We start from the raw sequence: 20456 nt of genomic DNA on the forward strand, positions 1-20456 counted from the left end.
TTACATGTCAGCATTTCTGAATTTTCAAAAAGGAAAAAGACCATTTTCGCAAGCTAACAGGCTAAACTAAGATGGCAAACCGGGTAAATATTACCTGCTCCACATAAGCATCTCACCGTTGTCATTGTGAGCATGTGAATGTGCTGACATTAACATTTTGCTCAAAGGACTGGACTCTAATGCTGAAGCTCTATTGATCCAATATGCGGAGGAACTTACTATCCATCAGAGATAAGCCAATAAAGAGTTAGGCCACTATACCAACCTCTATACCAAGATTAAAATGATTAGGTGCTTCTGCCGCCCTGTGGTACATAGGCTGTATAGCTATTGGGGCACATTGCAACCATAGTGCTTTGCAGCCTGGGAGCATGAGCCTGTGAGCCTGAGTTCAGGGCAAAAAACAAATCTTACACACTTTGCAACACACATTTGCAGATCTCAGGCATCGCAGGACTGTAGCAAAAGTCACATGAAAAAGAACAGCAAAATGAGCAGCACTCTGGTGGTGGATATGAGGAATCTGATCTGTTTTTCAAGCTTTTGAGTCGAGATAGTTGTTTACTTAATTGTTTTCACTCAGTAATAAAATTGCATTTACATTTGATGAATATATTTTACACACATTCAAATGTTTTCCAATTCACATTTACAGATTTGTGTAGACATCCATAATTCTGAGTGCACAGTTAAGTCAGTCAGTCCTCCACTACCCAGTCCAGATTTTTACATGGGTCCTAACCTGTTAACAGCATGTAATGATAAAATCAACAATGCTATCATGTCTGTGTGTGTGATGATGAAATACTGAAGGGAATACTGGCCAGAATAATGAAGTCTGCAGGGATTCACATATAATTATTGTTGGCTGTTTCTTTCCCACACTTTGATATTGGTATTCTAAACCAGGTCTCTGAGGCCTGTTTTCACTGGTCCCCTCCTTTGTGCTATGTTTCCATGGTAGTGCAGTCTGGAGGGGAGACAAGTTGGGTTAAGTGAAAGGGCTGTGTATGTGTGTGTGTGCGCGTATGTGTGTGTGTGTGTGTGTGTGTGTGTGTGTGTGTGTGTGTGTGTGTGTGTGTGGAGAAATGGATTCCACACATTGCAGGCACTAAATCATTACATTTTAGGGTGAAGATGTCAGTTAAGGTTAGGGTGAGGCTTAGGTCAGGAGTGGTTTGGGTAAGTCTCCCAAAAATGAATGGAAGTCTTTGTAATGAAGAAAGTGATGGAAGCACAAAATGTGTGTGTGTGTGTGTGTGTGTGTGTGTGTGTGTGTGTGTGTGTGTGTGTGTGTGTGTGTGTGTGTGTGTGTGTGTGTGCGAAAGTACCTATCTAAGGTAGGGATCGACCAATTATCAACCTGACCGAGAATATCGGCCGATATTCGGCATTTTTTCGATCATTGGCATCGGCCGTTTTTTCCACCGATAACCGATAAAATTAATTAATGTATTTTAAAACGCACTCCGTTGGCTCCAATGCAGCGTCTCTCTGCTTGAAGTCATCATTCTTGGCTGTGTAACAATGTCCAGCCCACAGCCCTCACTGATTGGCTACATGGCACAAGTGAGTCAGTGACAGCCAATCGACACTGAAGCCTCTACATGCAGCGCCACAGACAAGGAGAAGCAGACAACTGCTCCGGTGATCAAGCGGAGATAAGGCAACAGAGTCAGTCGAAGTTGCAATAAAAACTCTCTTTGATGAAGTTTTAAAAATGCTACAACCTTATGATCAACTTCAGTGATAACATGCAAGCCCAGAGTTGACATTTCACCGGCCTACTTGTCTAATCACATCAAGCATACGACGGAAAAAAAAAAAAAAAGACGTAACCAAGTGAACATGACCTGAAGCTCCTTACTTAATAATAATACAAAAAGACATAACGACATACCGGTAGGTAGATTATACCAAGTATAACGGAGGAAAACCTGCTGAATTCCACTGTTTGGCTCTGGAGATGAAACTGTTCACAACTTCAACAAGGCATGGTCTGGGTGAACAATGGATTCTGAATGGCTGCAGGGTGTCCGTTAAAAAGTCTTGTAGGACACCTATAAAAAAGTTCCGGTCAAATAGCCTGATTGTTCTAAATTATTGCGCTGGCTCAACCGTCGGACAGTTCACGCCTCCGCATCGTCCATTCATTTCTGACAATGGACACCTCGTCGGGCATTATCCCTTACGTATTTCATGATGACCCACCACTACGTTATAACTGCCGCAGCCGCTTTATAGCTGTGGCCAGACGCACAATAATAATACAGGCCCTTTCGGTTACCGTTACTTTGTGGGAATAATAAATCTCCTAACGTGTCTCAGCCCGTTGGCAACTCCTGGTTTATCAATAAACAACACCGGAGGTGATTCTAGCCTATAAGTTTAACAGTACTGCACACTAACGTGTCTTTGTTTGTTTACAGTCGCCTCTCCCTCAGCGCTCGTGCTCTCAAGACACTATGATGCAGCAACGTAACTACTGGTGTTAAATGATCGTCTTTTTGCCTGTCATTCGTAAAGTCCAGGGATATGAGTGAGGCAGCGAGCACACGTCAAGGAGATTATTCTGTGTGTTTTATTTTCAATCTGTAAATTTGCCGTCGCGCCTACAACTCACGTGTGTAATGAAACGCTTTTCCAAGCTCGAAGATATGAAAACTGTGGCGCTGGCATGTCTTCTGCTACTGAATTGGGAGTACTAACTCAGACCCAAATTTCAGAACAGTTCAGTTTATTTTGTTGATGTTTCAAAAATTCAGGGAGCTATTTTATTATTTATTCATTTGAGTGAGTTTTAAGGAATGTTGCTGGAAGGCCCCTGCACTTTTTTTTAATTATTATTAATAATTAAAGGCATTTCAATGAAGATTTTGTGTTTGTGTTATTTTGCAAAAAGTTAAGGTCTTTTTTTAGTGTACACAAAACAAACAAACAGTATACTGTATTCATTCTAATCCCAGGTGTGTTACTCTAAATAATTTTTGCTGCAAACGAATATCGGTTCTAAATATCAGCTATCGGTTTCACTTGATTATTAATAATCGGTATCAGTATCGGCCCTGAAAAATCCATATCGGTCGATCTCTAATCTAAGGTAGGTGGAGTTAGGATTTTAATAACTCACTGACACACGTTGTTTTTCTACACTCACATTGCAGCATGAATAAATTGCAGCCCCAGCCAGGCTTACACATTGTGGGGGGGTACTTAACAGACTACATACTGAAGGAACTAGTCTCCTTTAGCATGATTTTTTAAGTTCTATTTTTATTACACACACACACACACACACACACACACACACACGCACACACACACACACACACACACACACACACACACAGGTAAATGTGGGTAATTTATACCCTAAACAAGGAATTCAGTGCAAATAGGGATATTACACAGGGTTTAAAATGATGAACATAGTAAACGTGTGAGTGCGATGTGCACCTAGACATACCATTAGAATACTGAATTGGAAATATTCATTTTCTGTGGTATTGTCAGAAGTATTTATTGAACATGACTAGTGTAAGGCTTCTGCTGTGGTCCCATTGTGTTAGTAAAGCCCAGATACAGTCATCTGCAGTTATCTATTCACAAAAAAGAAATAAAAACCTTCTACTTCAGTGTGTTTAAATGTTTAGCTAATGCCAGTTGGGCTTACAGTGATTCTGACAGCTGGAGATAAAAGTTCAGAATGTGACATTTCAGCAGAGACCAAAACCATGCATGCACTCAAAGTGATTCAAGAACAGCTTTCAGTTTACAGTACTTTGGGTTTGACTTGGATAGGTGTTTTAGGCTAATTGTACAGGAATGTGGGAGGTTTTTAGTTGTACTGTATTTGCTTTGTTATGTATGTATTTGTTGTCAAATCACAATTATTTAGTTGTTTTTTCTTTAGGAACTGAATGTGCCATTAATTTTCTATGCTGCATTCTAATGAAATCACAACAAGAAGAGAAAACAAAGTGAGCAGGTGTATTTCATTCCAGCTCTGTCCACCAGAGAGTGATAGTTTTCATGAAGAGGTGAATTAAGCTTTTTTCTTTGGAGGTGGAGCCGTAGAGCGTGCTTATAACATGAGCTAATGGCAGCCATGTTACAGGGGGTTGAGGAGGTGAAGCAGAGGCGAACAGTCACATATTCACCTTCAGCTCTGATAACACAGGCAAATCAGGGGGCAACTCCATCACAAATCAGACCTTGTGATGGAGCTGTTGGTTCTGAGATTGAGCAGACTTGACACCCAGTGGGATTTCTTTGGGTGCCAGCCCATAAGGGTGTAACAGAATGAGGCACTGAAAATAGACATATAGTAGATGTGAGAGTATGCACTGACACATCGGAGTATAAATCTATTATTCATAAAAAAAAATAATAATAATAAGAGCTGTGTGGTAGAAAGAATGGGAAATGAAAAGAAAGGCCATTATTACTTCTCTGTACAATGTGGTGTGGAAAGAACATGGTCATTCAGGGAGAGAGAGAGAGGATTAAAACTAGAACAATGACCAGCATGGGACTTGGCAAGGATAGGCAAATGTAAGGTAGGTGGAGTTAGGATTTGAAAAGAAAAGTCAACCCAGAATTACTTTTATTAGATCAGATGATATGGAGATAAATCAATCCACGTACTCTAATGTGTATGTATCCATGTGTGCCAGTCAGCACCAGCTTGTGTGTCTTTTTCTCTTATAAATAATTGAGTGGCTGATGTAAATGGAGACAGATGGCCGCTGTAACTATGGACCCCCTTTAAGTTAGTTTCCTCTATATAGTCTCACAACCATCTATCCTCATTTCTTTATATCAGAAAACTGCTGGCTTCTGTGGCTGACCAGGCTGCGGCACTGAGGGGCACTAGTTAGACCAGGTTCTCTGTCCTACATCCTACCAGATATTACTTGTTCATCTGAACCAATTTCTACATTGCTTATGAAACAAAACTCCAGTTTAATTTTTCAAACTTCATGATACATCACAACTTAAGCACAGATGACATCTGTATCCCTTGATGGTGTGAATTAGGCGTGTGTAGTATTGATACTGGTATTGTAGAACTAGTATTTATATCATATCAATGATGTGTACAGTCTAACACCCATTTTCAATGCATTTATAGTTGCTCCAAGTCCCAAAGGCCCCATTGTCCTAGGATGCATCTGTCCATTGTGTCTGCTTAGCAGTTTCCTGGTCTGTCCTGGTCCTGAGTTGAGATGATGATCATCAACTCCTGTCATTGCACCTAGGACCTGCTGCTCCTCTCTCTCTCTGTCCTCCTTTTTATGTTCTCTCATAGTCATTTCAGATGCTGGAGTGCCAGGTCAAAGCAGCAAAAAAAGTCTCACTGCCCAAATACTTACAAACTGCAAAATACTACAAAATTATACATAATGAAATCTTGCTGCCCCGTTTATAGTGCTTCTTACTAATGTGTCCATATTGCATTCATCAGTGCCTATTGACTTCCCCTTGTTTGGGTCAGCATTCTGACAGTAGGGACAGTTGTTGCTTTTGAAATGGATGTGTATGGAAAAAAAATTTATGTCTATAAGGGCAAAGGGTGTCATGTGATCTGCAGTTCTGCCACTGTGCCAAAGTCACAGCAGCTTAGTGCTGTTCCTTCTTGCTAAAGACATCTCAGCTTCCCTTGAATTTTTATTTCATATCAACTTCTCAGCACAGCAGTGCTTATTTACTACTTCTTTACCACTTCTTTACTCCAAGTAGCCTCCACCAAAGAGATCAGGTTCCTCCTCTTCTACGCTGAGATGCAAGACAGTAAGTAAGAATTTGGGGGTGACCTTAGAGAGCAGGCAGAGGGAGGAGGAGCAGTGATAGTGATGGGGGTAGTAGTCTTAGATTGAGGTGAAACAGCAGGAGAGGGGAATGAGAATGAGAATGGAAGAGTAGTTCTGAGTCTGCCAACACAAACTGTACATCCTCTGCTATAGGTAAGTTCTGCATATGTGTATGTGTGGCTTGCTATAAAGTATCAGCATGAGTAATTGATGCTGCTCTCATGTCAGTTATGTCAACCTGTAGGAGCCGTATTGTGTCACTGGTGGATTATTCCTTTCTTGATTTGCTTGGCCTGGTTGCCACGGTGATGCACAGGGCTTGGGTCACGTGGGCACTGGGGATGATTGCCGTAGGTGATATAGGGAGCTGGTTTACCTGCACGGGTGAGGAGAGAGAGGAGTGTAGGTAGCCGCAATTTTTGTTGACCGCTTTTTGTTTAGTTTATTGCTATGTTACATATTCGCCGCCAGTGCACGTTTTAACATCTTTTAGGCGTGTGTAACCTGAAAGCCGCTAAGTAGCTGTGTGATGTTTTGAGTTATTAAAATGATCGAAACTTTCCTGGACTCAGCGTGCTTATGAAACAGCAGCAGCGCGTCACACAATCATACAGGACCTCATCCTCTCAAACGACTTAAACGACAGGCAAGTCGTTACACAACCATTGTGTCAGTTACACAAGGAAAACAGACAGTTTGAGGAGATTTTGTATCTAATTGCATGTGAAGGGGTAGAGCAGAAGTCAGGTACAGCTTTGGTTGTGGTGAGGTGAAGATGGTGTTGCAGTTGATGCAGCAGAACAAGGATTATTGTGTCTTGGAGAAAAGAAAGATGAGCCTTATTCCTGCATGTGGGTGTTCGTGTGTGTGTTCATTTGAACAGTGTGTATGCAGTTGTGATGTGTGTATCTGTGAACTCAGTGGAGCCCTGGTGGCACAATAGCTAGCTGTCCCCAGCATGGCTGCAGCACCCACTTACACATTCCCTTCGTCCTGAGTGTGGGTGGCGTTTCCAGCCTGTCAGAAGGAAACACTGGCTCTGTAGAGAGTTAGGATGGCCAGGCAACAGTTGTTTTTACAGATAGAGACAAAGAAGAGAGATGATGGAGTGGAAAATGAAAACCTGGATCAAAGGCTAATCTAAAGACAGGTATCCTGTATCTGTTTGTGTTGTTTACAGCAAGTGTTGTTTCTGACAGAGGTATAACCACCCTGCATGTTTTGTCCCAGCTAAGTTATTAAAGTAATGTTTGGAGAGGAAGGGGAAACTATTGCTTTGATTTTCTCTGTTGTGAAGTTCTCCCTTGCCACTTTGTGTCTCCACATGCTGTGCAGATGTGATGGGTGGAATATAATGGGTACAATGTGTACATTTTTTTAATGTCAGATCATAAAGTTTGTTAAAATGGCCCTTTTTAGAATTATGATCCTTTGATGATCCAGCGTATCGCTACTACTGCCTTTCATATTTCTTGGCAGGGTAGTTGCATAACTGAATGCACTCTTATTGTGACTGTATGATCATAGAACTTGATTTGTTGTTCACTGAACTGTCAATGCACAATAGTGTCGTGATTGAAGTGATTTTCAACTGTCTTCTTTAAAAAACAAACAAAATAATAATAATATCAGTTATTATTGCTCTTAATTGGACACCAATTGAAAGAGTGTCCTCATAAGTACCTAGTTTTCAGCTTCAAAAAGCACAGAGCAGAATTTCAAATTATTAAGTAATATAGAAATACAGTGAATGGCAAAAATGACCGTTTTCTTACCTTTTGTTTTTAACTATTAAAATTAACATTCAAATCCACAATAACTACTGACAAAAGTCTCTCTTTCTTAAAACCTTAAATACAACAGTTATTATTATTGAACTGAATTATTATTAAGTTCGGACCAATCACATCAGGCCATTTTACATTGGCCTGGGCATGTTAAACAGGAGATGTAGTCACTGTCTAATTTCACAGCTGCAAATGTTGTTGAGAGTAGAAGAACCTACATAACAATAGGGTCAAGATGGGATCTGAAAATTTCTGTTTGACTTTATTGTGTCTGTGTTGCCTTTAAAACACAGACTGCTTCTTTTGATACAAGCTTATGAATTAACAGCACAGTGGGCTGCTCTCTCTCATTAAAAGTCAAAATGTCAGTGTTCTAAATGCATGGATGTATCTATACATCCCTTGTAATGAAGGAAACTGTAGCAGGCAAATCAGATATCTCGACAATAAAAATGTTTTAGAAAAATATTTAAAAAGCATATCAGTCATTTCTGTCTTAGGTGATTCGCAGTTTTCTTTCAGTTTTGCCATTCAAAATTTAAACCCTGGCACCATGCCTGTCCCATAGACGGCGTCTTTCCGCTGGTATGCGTCAGCTGCTTGCTCAGGTTGCTACAGCTCACTTGGATAACTGTGGTGAAAAGTCGGAGTCTTGTGCTTCAGTTACCACTCCACTATCTGCTAGAAAGAGAGCTCTGCTAATCCTTTAATCTTCTTTAAAACACTCAACTCTGATTAATTGACAGCAAGGACGGCAGTACTCGTCAAGGACTTGGCTTAGACACTCTAGGGTGGCCAGTTTCAGTCCAACATGAGTTGAATTGGTAGCTGGAGAGGTGAATAGGCTTTGCTCATGCAACCCCAATTCCAAAAAAAATATAATTTGCTAATCTTTTTGATGTATATTCAATTGAAAACAGTACAAAGAAAAAAAAATCATGTTGTACCTTTTCTGTAGATATATGCTTAGTCTGAATTTGATGCCAGTAATACCAGTCTTTTGTTGTCCCCATCCCAACTTTTTTCGGACAGGGACAACAAAGACCGGAAAAGTTGAGGAATGTTCAAAAAGCACCTTTTTGGAAAATTCCACAAGAAAGAGGTTAATTGGTAGTGATAGTGATGATAGCATCATGATTACACATGAAAGGGTCACCATTAATGCTGAAAGAAAGCCATGGTGATGTCTTTCTCAGAGACATCCCTGCTTATTCTGGCAAGACAATGCCAGCCACATTCTGCAGGTGTTATAGCAGCATGGCTTCGTAATAAAAGTTTACAGATACAAGACTGGCCTGCGTGCAGTCCATGCCTGTCTCTCACTGAAAGTGTGGCACATTATGGAATGCAAAATAGGACAATGAAGACTATTTTTTGTGTATCAAAAAATAGTGGGAAAGAATTTCACTTTCAAACTTCAACAATTAGTGTCCATAGTTCCCAAATTCTTATTGAGTTTAGTTAAAGGGAAAGGTGATGCAAGACAGTGGTAAACATGGCAAAGTTTTACAAAAAATATTAAGATTTATCAGTTTGAACATTAAATATTTTGTCTTTGTTCTGTATTCAAATGAATATAGTTATGAAAGGATTTTTATTTCCATTTTACACAATATCCCAAATTTTTTGGAATTAGGATTGTACTGTAGTGGTCACCATGTTGTTGCAGGTATCTGTAATTTGTGTTTATAGGAACAAATGTAAAGGTTTCATGAACTGGGTACATGCCATGATTCATCATTATTGTGTTCCAGCAGTCAGAAATAACATCTTTATCCTGAAAATGATCACAATGACACACAGTTTTAACCACTGCTTCTCACATCAAAATGGGTCATCACTGTTATCTATAGTAATCATGGACAGTACATCAACTTGTTGGAGCAATGGCCCAAATACTGTTGGCAGAGCAGCAATGGTTTTGTTGCTGCAGCACGGTCACTATATAATGGCTGATACAGATCAAACAAATACCCTTAACTTTAGCTGTGTTACTACATAAGCTTCACAGTTCATTCTTAGCCTTGATGACAGCAGTTGAGAAAAACCGTCTTCACTGAAGGTCCAATGAGTTCCACAACAAACGAGTAAGTAGACCTTGAGTGGAGATTGTTTTGTCAAGTGTTTTTTTTTTTTCTTTTTTTTTCACTTTACTCTGCTTCTATAATTGGCTAAAATGGGTTGCTGCAGATGCTCTAATTTGTTGCTTACAGTTTTAACAATAACTATTCATTACCAACCCCTACCTTTCATGGTTTGCTTCAAATTCTTATAATGCCATGGTTTGTTTAATTCAAAATTGTGCAGGATTTAAAATTTAATGTAGTAAGGATTTTAACAGTCCATTTGGGCCATGTAATAGGACACTGACATACTGTATATGTTCATATTCTTTGACTGTATTTAAGTAGAGTCTTTGTAAGGCTTTTCTGTTTAGTTACTACATGATTTTCCAGTCAGGGAGATTCTGATATGGATGTGATCCAGTTTTTTCTAGACACATTTTTTTTATATATAGAATTGTTAACACACTGTCTTTGGAAAACCCTCTTAATCTAAACAGTTAGTTGATGTAGCAGGCTAAGATAATTGCTCATATTTAACATGTAGTATACAGTATATGACATTACAATAATTGATTTAGGATAGAAAGAGGAAACTATATGCTTGGACAAGTGGCTAATGACTGAATGAAGTTTGACAGTTTGACTGTCTTGTGCAGACCATGCTTCTTTTTATATACAATGGAGCTGTTTGCTTCCTAATGTGATTTGAGCTTGTATTAAGGCTACTTGTCCTTGACTTGAGTTGTCATGCACCCTGCACTGCCCAAAGGTGTAGCTCAGTATTTATAGCAGGGCTTCTTAATGTCTTCCCTTGTTATTGAGACTCAGAGATCACTGTGTACCTACCTTTTGAGGTTGGATTAAGTCGTGGCTGCTGTTGAAGGACCTCATCTTTAACATGCATTGAAAGGGGAGGTTCTGCTTTCTCATATGTACTGTGATGTTACTGCAAGACTTTACGTAAATAATGCCATTTAAGACTTTGAGCTCTGTTGATTATCATGGAAGATAGACACAAAAGCTACATACATGTAGTATTGTGAAAGAGATGACCCTACGAGTATGTGTGTGAACTGTGTGGCCATACATGAGGGACGCCATGGGAGCTGACCTGAGCAGGTTTGCTGCCTGTGTTGCTGTGGCGCTGGATACAGTTGATGCATTGAAGCACTGGAGAGTAAGTAAAACTCTGACTTTGGAGGATTTCATTAAAGAATTGTACATGTACTAGAGGCACTCTGTGTGCGTGTGTTACAGTGTGTGTTTGTGTGTGTGTGTACATTGTTTGTAAGCACTTTTGCTTAAAACAACAATGATATGGAGAATATTTGTGATTATTTCTATAAAGAAATTTTATTTCTTTTTACTTATGACCCTTGTCATACATATTTGTTAAGAAATCAGCATGAGCTGTTTCCACAAACAGTAAAAGATGACAGGAATTCCAAAAGGTACAATGTTAAAAGTGATTCTTCAATATTTCAAGTAGGGCTGGGCGATATGGCTGAAAACGATATCAGTGTTTTATATCGGCCGATATCGATAATTATTGATATTTTTTATGACCTATTTAAAATAAGGACCAGGAGAAAAATACATTAAATTTAAACATTTTTATTGTAAATTTAACCTTCCTCTGATTATAGTCCCCTCAGCTATCAAGGCAGGTTTAGTGCAGGAAGTTGACAAGCTGATTCACCTTCTGGTGAATAAAATGTTTTCAAATACATATTAGTACAGTAAGATTGATTGAACTATAAAACCAGCCTAGGCATATGAATAACTTAAGTCACTTGTCTTACTCTAAACATACATGAACTATTCAATTATATTTTTATTGCAAGTGTGTTTAGGAAAAAAAAAAAAAAAAAAAAAAAGCACAGTGCTCAGTGGAAGCATGTCTTTAGCTATATGATATGCCACTGCCTCCGTTATGTCCTTGTGCCTTTAAGATGATTTGTCATAAGGAACTGGAGCAGAGTACCTCTGCATGGTGATATGCTGCTTGTGCGGTGGTGCTGCAGTTGCAGATGTTGTTGGACGTTGGCGAATACAGTTGCACTCCAAAGGGTCAGTGTGGCTAAGGTGGTTAAACAAGTTTGTGGTATTACCGGTCTTGGTGGGCACGACAGTCTTGCACAAGTTACAGACCACATTGGTCTGACTACGGTCCAACTTATAAAATCCAAAATACTGCCATACTGGCGAGCCGACTTTCCCTGTTTTATCGACAATTTCTTCGCTCGCTGCAGCGCTCACTTTCTATTGCTCATCTCACTCCTCGCGAAGAATCAAACAGGGGACAATGAGATGGCGCAACCAAACTTGATATTGTTACATAAATGGCGTGTTGGTAGCATGTCACTCCCGCTGATCACTGATTATTCCCTACGTTGCTCGGTTACCTGAGAGCGAGTGCCTTTGTTCATGCAACCAACCTTGCTTCACAGCTGAAGGGACATCCTCAACCAAACAGTCCACCAAAAAAAATTATCAAATGTTTTATCGAACGCATTTTTTATTGATATTGATTTTGTGTTGATCGTGAGACATATCATTATCGTTTTATCGCCCAGCTCTAATTTCAAGCAACATTACTTTTTAATTACATCTTTTACATGTCCAAAATAATCCAAAAAGAAAGGGCCTGCAGCAAAAGTTTGGACTTCCTGTGTGGTCAGTATTTAGTAACATCCTCTTTGGAAAGTGTCACAGCCTCTACATGCTTTTTGTAACCAGCTAATAGTCTTTCAGTTCTTGTTTAGGGGATTTTCTCCCTTTCCCTCTTGTTAAAGACTTCTAGTTCTGTGAGATTCTGGGAATGTCTTGCATGCACTGCTCTTTAACAGTTGGAGAGGTATTCTTCTCATTAAATTCTGTAAGTTTTTTCTCCCAACATACCTTTGCTCATTGCAGCCACCTTATGAGTCTCTGTGGTTGTGTGTGTGTGTGTGTGTGTGTGTGTGTGTGTGTGTGTGTGTGTGTGTGTGTGTGTGTGTGTGTGTGTGTGTGTGTGTGATCATGGCAAAATGTGGTCGTGGAGACACCTATTGTAGCAGAAAAGGAATTAGGGAAGGGGTGGCTGGTGTGAGATGGTCTTTAATTTCCAAAATGCATCAGTTATCAGGATCAGGGGTGTTCAGACTTTTGCATACCACTGTATCTGTCCAAAAACTAGTATATAACTATAGAACTATTTTATTCACTTTTGAAAAAAGGTTTTGAAAAAGATCAGCATAATAGCAATGGCGTCATTTATACTTTACATTTGCTTTACAAATGTCTGAAATTATTTCACATCATTAACATTTTTGCTCGTTTTAATAGAGGGAAGTCTGAACACTACGTACAGCACTGTACCTTTGAAAATTGTATATCTTTAGGACTTGTTGTTTTATTCATTAGGCTGTCTGACTCTGCAGGTTAAAATCAATACTTTGCATGTTTTAATTTAAATGACGGATCCTTATGTAGCTTGACAGTGGCTTGATGAGGATCAACTTTTAACATTCTTACTAGCATTGTGCTAAACCTCCTGTTATTACTGCACAGATTTCTATCTCACTCTCCTCTTTACTGTCTCCACAGCCCCAGGAAGCCCTTGAAGACTCCCCCCACCTCTCTGAAGGATTATGTTTAGAGAAGGGGGATTTGGGTCCTGACTCCCTGGAATGGTGCGAGAGAGGCATTGGAGGGGATGACACATCTGATGACTATTTTGACTCTCACTCTTGGCAAAGCGACACCCTGTCAGATTTGAGTCTGGATGGGGAGGACTCTCTGGATTCCTTGCTGGGACTGGAGAACACCTACTCTGGTCTGCAAACAACACGCGAAGCCTGGCAGAAAGAGCCAGTGACAGCCAAGGATGTCCACAGAGATGTCAAAGAGACTTATGTTGGACGATCCACATGTACCAGGAGGAAAAGCCCAGAGAACCATGTGGACCCTAATATTCCCTTGAAGTTGAACACCAGCTCAGATGAGATCCAAACCCCTCCTGGTACAGAGAAACAGAAACAAGGATTAAAACAGTCCAGTTTACAGGCTGTTTGTACAGAAACTGGAGTTATCGGAAGCACGGAGCGATACAGTTTACATGTACAAAGCCAACACAACACAGACACCTTTGAAACAAAGGTAAATAGTCCACTGTACACTGACAAGGTGAAGTTGGATGTACAGCCTAAAGAAACTTATCCCATCAGGCTGAATGAATCTGTTGACTCAGAAACATGCATGATACATGCAGATACCACAGAAGACAAGGCTGGGGAGACACAACAGCATATCACACATGAACATGAGACAGGGTTACAGACAGACAGCTTAGAGAAAAACACAGGTTTAAAGAGATGCAGCAGTAACTGTAATGATGGACATCACAGACTGGCAGAAAAATTTGAACAAAAAGGTATAATCGATAAAGACAGAGAGATACAGGCTGTAAAAGTGTTCAGTGAGGACAAACGGGACTTGTTTGAGAGTGTGGGGACAAGTCACAAAATCAACAGTAATTGCACAGACAACACATACACAGCAGATACACATTTCACGGATGTAATAAATGTACAAACATTTGACAGTACTTGTTCACCAGCATACAAATCTGAGTTAATTACAGATTTTGCTGTAGAAAGACCAAATATCTCAGAAGCATGTGGTACAACGTCAAATAGTATATCACACAACAGAAAATCAGAGCTCAGAGATTTACTGGATAGAAAAATCAATGTCTTGGCACCCAAGGTGGATATTTGCTGCTCACAAACTCCGTTTGAGAAGAGCCCCAACAAAGGACTGTCAGAGATCCACCCTCAGGTTTGTACTAGTGTAACAAAGCCCCAGGATAAGGCATGGGTCTCAACTATCTGCTTCCGGGCAGAGCAGTTCGGTTGTGTTGGTAATACAGCAGAGGGGACTAAATCACCTGGGACAGTGAATGAAATCTGTTCCTCCATCACATTTTCCACAGAGACCTCAGCCTGTTTTCCATTGGATACCTGTCCTACTGAGCTGACTGTCGTTCCAAAAGTTTCTGCTCTGGCCTCACCTATGCTGTTGGCCGACTCAGACAGAGAGGAGCTCACTGGGAAGCAACCAGATCAACAACAACCCCAGAGCACAAGGTTACAACCATGGCAAGTTCCAGGTTCCACTAATCAGTTGGATCAGCGGGGTGCTACAGTAAAAATACTCACCAATAGGCAGCTGTATTCTGTAAAAAAGTATTGGCTCCCAGGCTGTGTTGACCCAGGGCCTGACTCAACTCAAATCCAATCTGACACTGGTGAGGGATCTGAAGAATGTCTGCCTCATCACCCATTCTCAAATAATCTATTTTTTTCTGGCAACCAAAGACCAGAGGATAACTCCCCTCTGTTTTCAGAGAACTTTGAAGGCGAGAGTAAGAGAGTAGGATCACCCTTCTCTCGTTGCTGGCAAAACAAGGAGCAGGAGGTGGAGGGCAGGTGTGTTTATCTTGCCCAGGAACAAATTGTGGAAGCAGTAAGCAAAGTAAATCTTTCACAGTCACAACTTTACACAACTGAGCTTCCTGAGTACATTGATTTGAGAGTAACTCCAAACAGAGTTGCCAGTGATCCAGATACCTGCTTTACTCTTCATGTGCCTAGTGAGATAGGAAAAACATCCACATGTCCTGCTACTACTGAGTCCATTCAGGACACTGGCAGAGAACACCAAGACGTAGTACAAAGGACCACAAACTCAACAAACATAAAAACTACTGTTGACAGAATTTCTAGCCAAGTCTCTCTTTCTTTGCTCTCAGACTCCAACAATAACACCAAGGCCAGTATAAAAGGGTTGGGGAGAGGGGAGGGTTTAGGTTGTTTCTTAGGGGGACCCCAGAACAAGTCTAAAAGTAATAAGAGAATAATTTGCCCCTTGGTTGAGCAATCAACAAATGTGACCTCTGGCCCCTTTGAAGGTATATTCAAGCCTCAGGAAGAAACTGAGGTGTTCCTGTCTTCACTAGACCACAGACCCAACTGGAGCAGTGAGGACTCTGAATCTGTTCTAGGGAAAGACTGTGGTAACCACAGCTATTTGAGCCTGGGACATGCAAATGAGCTTGAAAAACTAAAGACAGTGAAGACTATTAAGGATAACATTGTTGTACAAAGTCTTGAGTACATGTATTCTGACTTGGAAAGAAATGAAGTGTCAAGATCAGAGAACAGAGACCTAATAGTGGACAGTGAATTTAAAGAAGAGAGTCACAATTGTAGCCAACCGGAGAATCACAGCTTACCTAACAAAAGATCTGGCATCTTATCCAAATCATATGAGAAATATGCACTGGCTGAGGAGTGCAAAGATCACACACAGTTCAGCTTGTCAGCTTCACAGGAGGAGGAGAGGGTAGGTAGATACTCACACCTCGATGTCAGCCTCAACCAACTTGCTGTCAGTAGATTAGAGCCAATTGTGGAGGCTCAGTGTTCACTTGAAAATTGTGGCAGACAGACAACAGAGCACCATTTAAAAATAGAAACAAAGAAAGAATATGAGATCATGTGGCCAGTTAGGGTAAGGGATGGTGTTTACCTTTCAAGGGACACCTCCAGTCCCAGAAGTCCATACCAGCAGCCTGAGCAGGAAGAAGAATCTTTAACCACTGCTAAGTTAGGACCTGACGTGAACCCACCAACACCTGTCCTATATAGTAGTAGTGAAAAGAGCTGTAGACCTATGGCTGTTGCATATGATGCTGTGTCTTACACCTCAGCTTGCAGCAACTACAATGAATTGGAGGATCCTCACTTTTTTATTTCAGCCAGAAATCCCAACCCGAACAAATTGACCAAGAGAAGCAAATCAAAAGGCAACCAAATTGGAAATAAAGGTTCTAAGTTTTCTGTCTTTGCTAAAATGCCTTCTTTTAGAAAAACTAAGGGCTCAAAGGGCACCAAAAGTGAAGATGTACCCCAGGAGTTATTAGATGGAGGAGGTGAGGGCTTTTTGTCTGAGCAAGGGCCACAGAGGGACAACTCTGATGATGAGGTTTTTGTCAAAAGGGACATCCTCAACCAAACAGTCCACCAACCATTTTCATCATTTAATTACGAGATAGAAGGAGAGGACTGTGGCTTTTTGTCTTCTGCTCCCCACACTCGCCATGATGGACATGGCAGTAGTGGAGAGGGTAATGGAGGACCATGCCCAGACAATCCTTACCTCAGGCAAGTTCAATCCCCTGATGGGCAGATCTACAAGAGGAGCAAGAGCAACGACAGTTTAAACATCCGCATGCGTTTCACACTAGCACACAAGTCCCTTTCTAGCCTGTTTGAGTCCCGTTCAATGGATAAGGAGAATGAGGATCAGGCTGCTATGGGCACTGATATGGATTCTGGTAAAGCCAAACAATCCTGGAGGAAGCTGAAAAAAGCCAAGGAGGCTGAGGTGCTGAAAAGAAGTCTTTCAAATCCAAATGGGGAATGTTGTACCATGGCTTCTGGGCACGACCGTGGATATTTAATGTCCTCTCCACTCCTGGACAGGCCCAGCAGTCTAGGGTCACCATCCTCAGCCCTTCGCCACACTGATCCTATCTCCAAGCGGGGAGTTCCACAGTGGAGTGGAAAGGAGAACCTCCATGGATGCAAATCTGACTGCCAGAGAAAAAAGTGCTCACCAAATGGTCTACCTACCACACTGTGTCTGTCTGGCCTACCTCCATTTTTCGATGACTCTACATTCCCACTCCCCAATTACACCAGTCCAGTCTCACCTTTGAGCCCCTGCTCACTAGCCACCCTTACACATCAGCTTTCACCTTCTTGTACCAGGTCCCACCCAGTGGCCAGTGAGAGCTTGACTGCAAGCCCCCTACGGCCAATGAGCCCTAAACCTAACAGCCCGAGGCCAGCTGCTCAGCGCAAAGTTTTTGGTTACCCTCACTTAGCAAGGGCCTTTTCTGTCTCTCCTGTCTTTCTGGGCCAATCAGTCAGCATGGAGGGATTGACAGACCCCCCTGAGAGACCGAAAACCCTAAAACCATCAGCTAACCCTGTGGATCTCAGCCCTCTGGATGTAGCTGAGGGCAGAATAGACAGCCAATCACACATCAGCCTGTATGCCATTGGCTGCATCAATGAATCAGAGGTAAGAAAATATCTGCACAGAGCAGATTTTTGTAAAATGTTCCGTAAAAAAATTCTAAGCTATCATCACTTTTTTATATCACTCATGTCTCACTCAGATATGTAATATGTACTGTATGTGTAAATGCCATAAATACCTTCCTGTTTGGATGTCAAACATCAAAGCTGTATAGATAAAATCTAAAAGGCCTTAATTAAGATGCCATTGGGGTTTCAGCTCTTTGTGTTTCATCCCCGCCTCCCAGTCTCACACACAAACTCTGGCTTGGAATTAAAGAAAAACAAGCCAACCACCAGTGAATCTCTTGCTCTGTGGTGTGTGATGTTTGTGTGTGTTAATGTGTGTCTCAGGATGGTTGCCTGCATCTTTATCTGTCAGTATCTGGGCTGGGACAGAGAACAAGTCCCCCTTTCTTTGTGTTTCTCTGTGAACAAGGTGAAGAGGAGGAGAGAAATGGCAGAGTCCATTCTTTCTTCCTCTTGGCCCCAAGCAGTGTGGTAGATTTCCATTATGTGAGTTAGCTACTTGTTTGAAATGTGCTGCTCAGAATAAGCATATATTTGAAAAAAAAAAAAAATTGATAAGATGAGGCATTACATTTTTTTGTCTTTGTACTGTTTTCATTTGAGTATATGTCAAAAAGCATTAGCAAATTATGACATTCTGTTTTATTTATGTTTTACACATCATCCCAGCTCTTTTGGAATTGGGGTTGTACCTTCCTGCTAATTCCAACAATAGTCCATTTGTGTATAGCTAGAGCAGGATAACTTGAGGACTAGTTCCCCCTTGTGGCTTCCTTTATTTTTATTTTTAACCTTTATTTTACCAGGAATATCCCCACTGAGATTCTAAATTTACAAGGGGGTCATCGCCAAGACAGTTGCATAAAGCATTGAAGAAACAAAACAAAACAAAAAAAAAAACAAACAGCATCATTTTTTCCATAAATGAAACAAGCAGCAATCTTCAAACAATGAATTAGCAGTGTTCAGTGTGCATTCAGTGGTCAAATAGTCCTTAATCCTGTTTGTATAATATTCCCTGCTCGTGAAATAATCTAGTTTAAGGTGATTCTGTAGCTCACGTGATGAGGAAGCAAACAAAAAAAAAGCACTCACAAAAAAAGCACCCTCAAATGCTTGAGTTTGAGGAATTGTATAAATAATTTGTCTGCGTGACCCAAGAGTACAATCGCTGATATTTTTAGGAGTCACTAAAGAGCATAAATAAGGAGGCAGTTCATATAATGTGGTCTTATAAAGAAAGAGTGCCAATTCTACGGTTGTATAAGGAAGACAAATCACAGAGCAGCATGGTACACTGAATCAGAAGATGAATTTCATGCATATATAAAATATCAACATAATTGCTGAATAAAAATGAATTAATTAATTTCTGCCATAAGAAAAACAGCATTTGTTTCTATAATAGAAAACAAATTTCACCCTTTTTTGTAAGACACTTAATATGATGTTTAAAAGACAGATTGTTCTCTTGGAAAAAACCAAGAAATTTGTGAGTTGAATCTCGTTCAATCACTCAATTTTCAATCACTCACTCAGTTTTAAGTAACAATCTGATATATGCAGTCAGCTGCAGTCTTCACATCATTTTCTTTTTTCAGTATTTAATACAAGTCTGAATTCACGAAGAGTTCTCTTAACATTAAAGTAGATTGCGGTTCCTCATTTGCACTCGCTAAAGATGAGGCAGAACTATACAGAATGGTGTTATCCACTTAAAAATGAAATTCTCGATTAAAAACATTGCAACACAAATTACTGACATAAATTGTAAAGAAAATAGGACCCAGCATGGGTCTGAAATTATTAGGGTCAGATGAATTCCCTCTGGAATCAGACATACCTTTTCCCAGTTGCATAAGACTACAGATAACACTAAAGATCATGTAAAAATGCTTGTTCACAAAAGGACGTCAATGTTATTTCCTTATAATTGGTTGCTTTATAAGCTTTTGTCTCTCACTATAATAATTACGCAGTGATTGCTGATGTCATCTGAATATACAGTGGTCTTATTAAAAACAAGTCATGGAACAGGGACTTTTCAGGTTGTTCGCAATTGCAATTTAAAAGGATCAGAAATCAGAGAAACAGGAGTGAACCAATCCCGATTTAAGTCCTCCATAAAACAGTTAATTATATTTAATCATAGACAAGAATTCAGACAAAGAAGAGAAAGTATCTTTTGAGGCAGAAGGAGGTCTTTCATATATAGATCAAGTCAACCATTTCTCCAATAAAATGAAAATAAATAAAAATAGACTTTGCCCATATTTTAACCATATCAATTTTAACATTTCTCACATTCATTTAAAATAATACCAGATGTATTTAAGAAGTTTATGGATTAGGCTGCTTCCTAGTTAACAGTGGGGTAAGTCTGGTGATACATGTCAGCGTGTGTGTAATGACAGTGGTTTGCGATCAGTTCTCTCCATGAAGGCCAAATGATCTCAGTTCCTCCCACATTATACAAAGTTGAATAAGATTAGATTTTATACAGAATGTTCCACAAGTTAGATACCCACCCAGTACACAATGTCCTTAAGCCTTTGCAATTGCAGACTAATCACATAATCAGAACAATTTGCGTGGGTGTTTTACACTCACTTGTTCCTTTGTTCTCTCCTC

General features: G+C 40.3%; 1 protein-coding gene across 7 annotated transcripts in view; it reads left to right on the forward strand.

Moving 5' to 3' along the window:
- arhgef4 (Rho guanine nucleotide exchange factor (GEF) 4) overlaps positions 1-20456 on the forward strand; it is a 227619-nt gene that overhangs the window by 90391 nt on the left and 116772 nt on the right. For 3 of the 7 annotated variants that reach the window (XM_070986356.1, XM_070986357.1, XM_070986358.1), the window contains one exon: positions 13255-17799. In XM_070986356.1, coding sequence (XP_070842457.1) covers positions 13255-17799 — 4545 coding nt within the window. The remainder of the gene's footprint in view (positions 1-13254; positions 17800-20456) is intronic. The other 4 variants (XM_070986359.1, XM_070986360.1, XM_070986361.1 and 1 more) reach the window with 2 other exon arrangements.

The sequence above is a fragment of the Chaetodon trifascialis genome, chromosome 18, assembly GCF_039877785.1.
Source record: "Chaetodon trifascialis isolate fChaTrf1 chromosome 18, fChaTrf1.hap1, whole genome shotgun sequence".
NCBI classification, from domain to species: Eukaryota; Metazoa; Chordata; class Actinopteri; order Chaetodontiformes; family Chaetodontidae; genus Chaetodon; species Chaetodon trifascialis.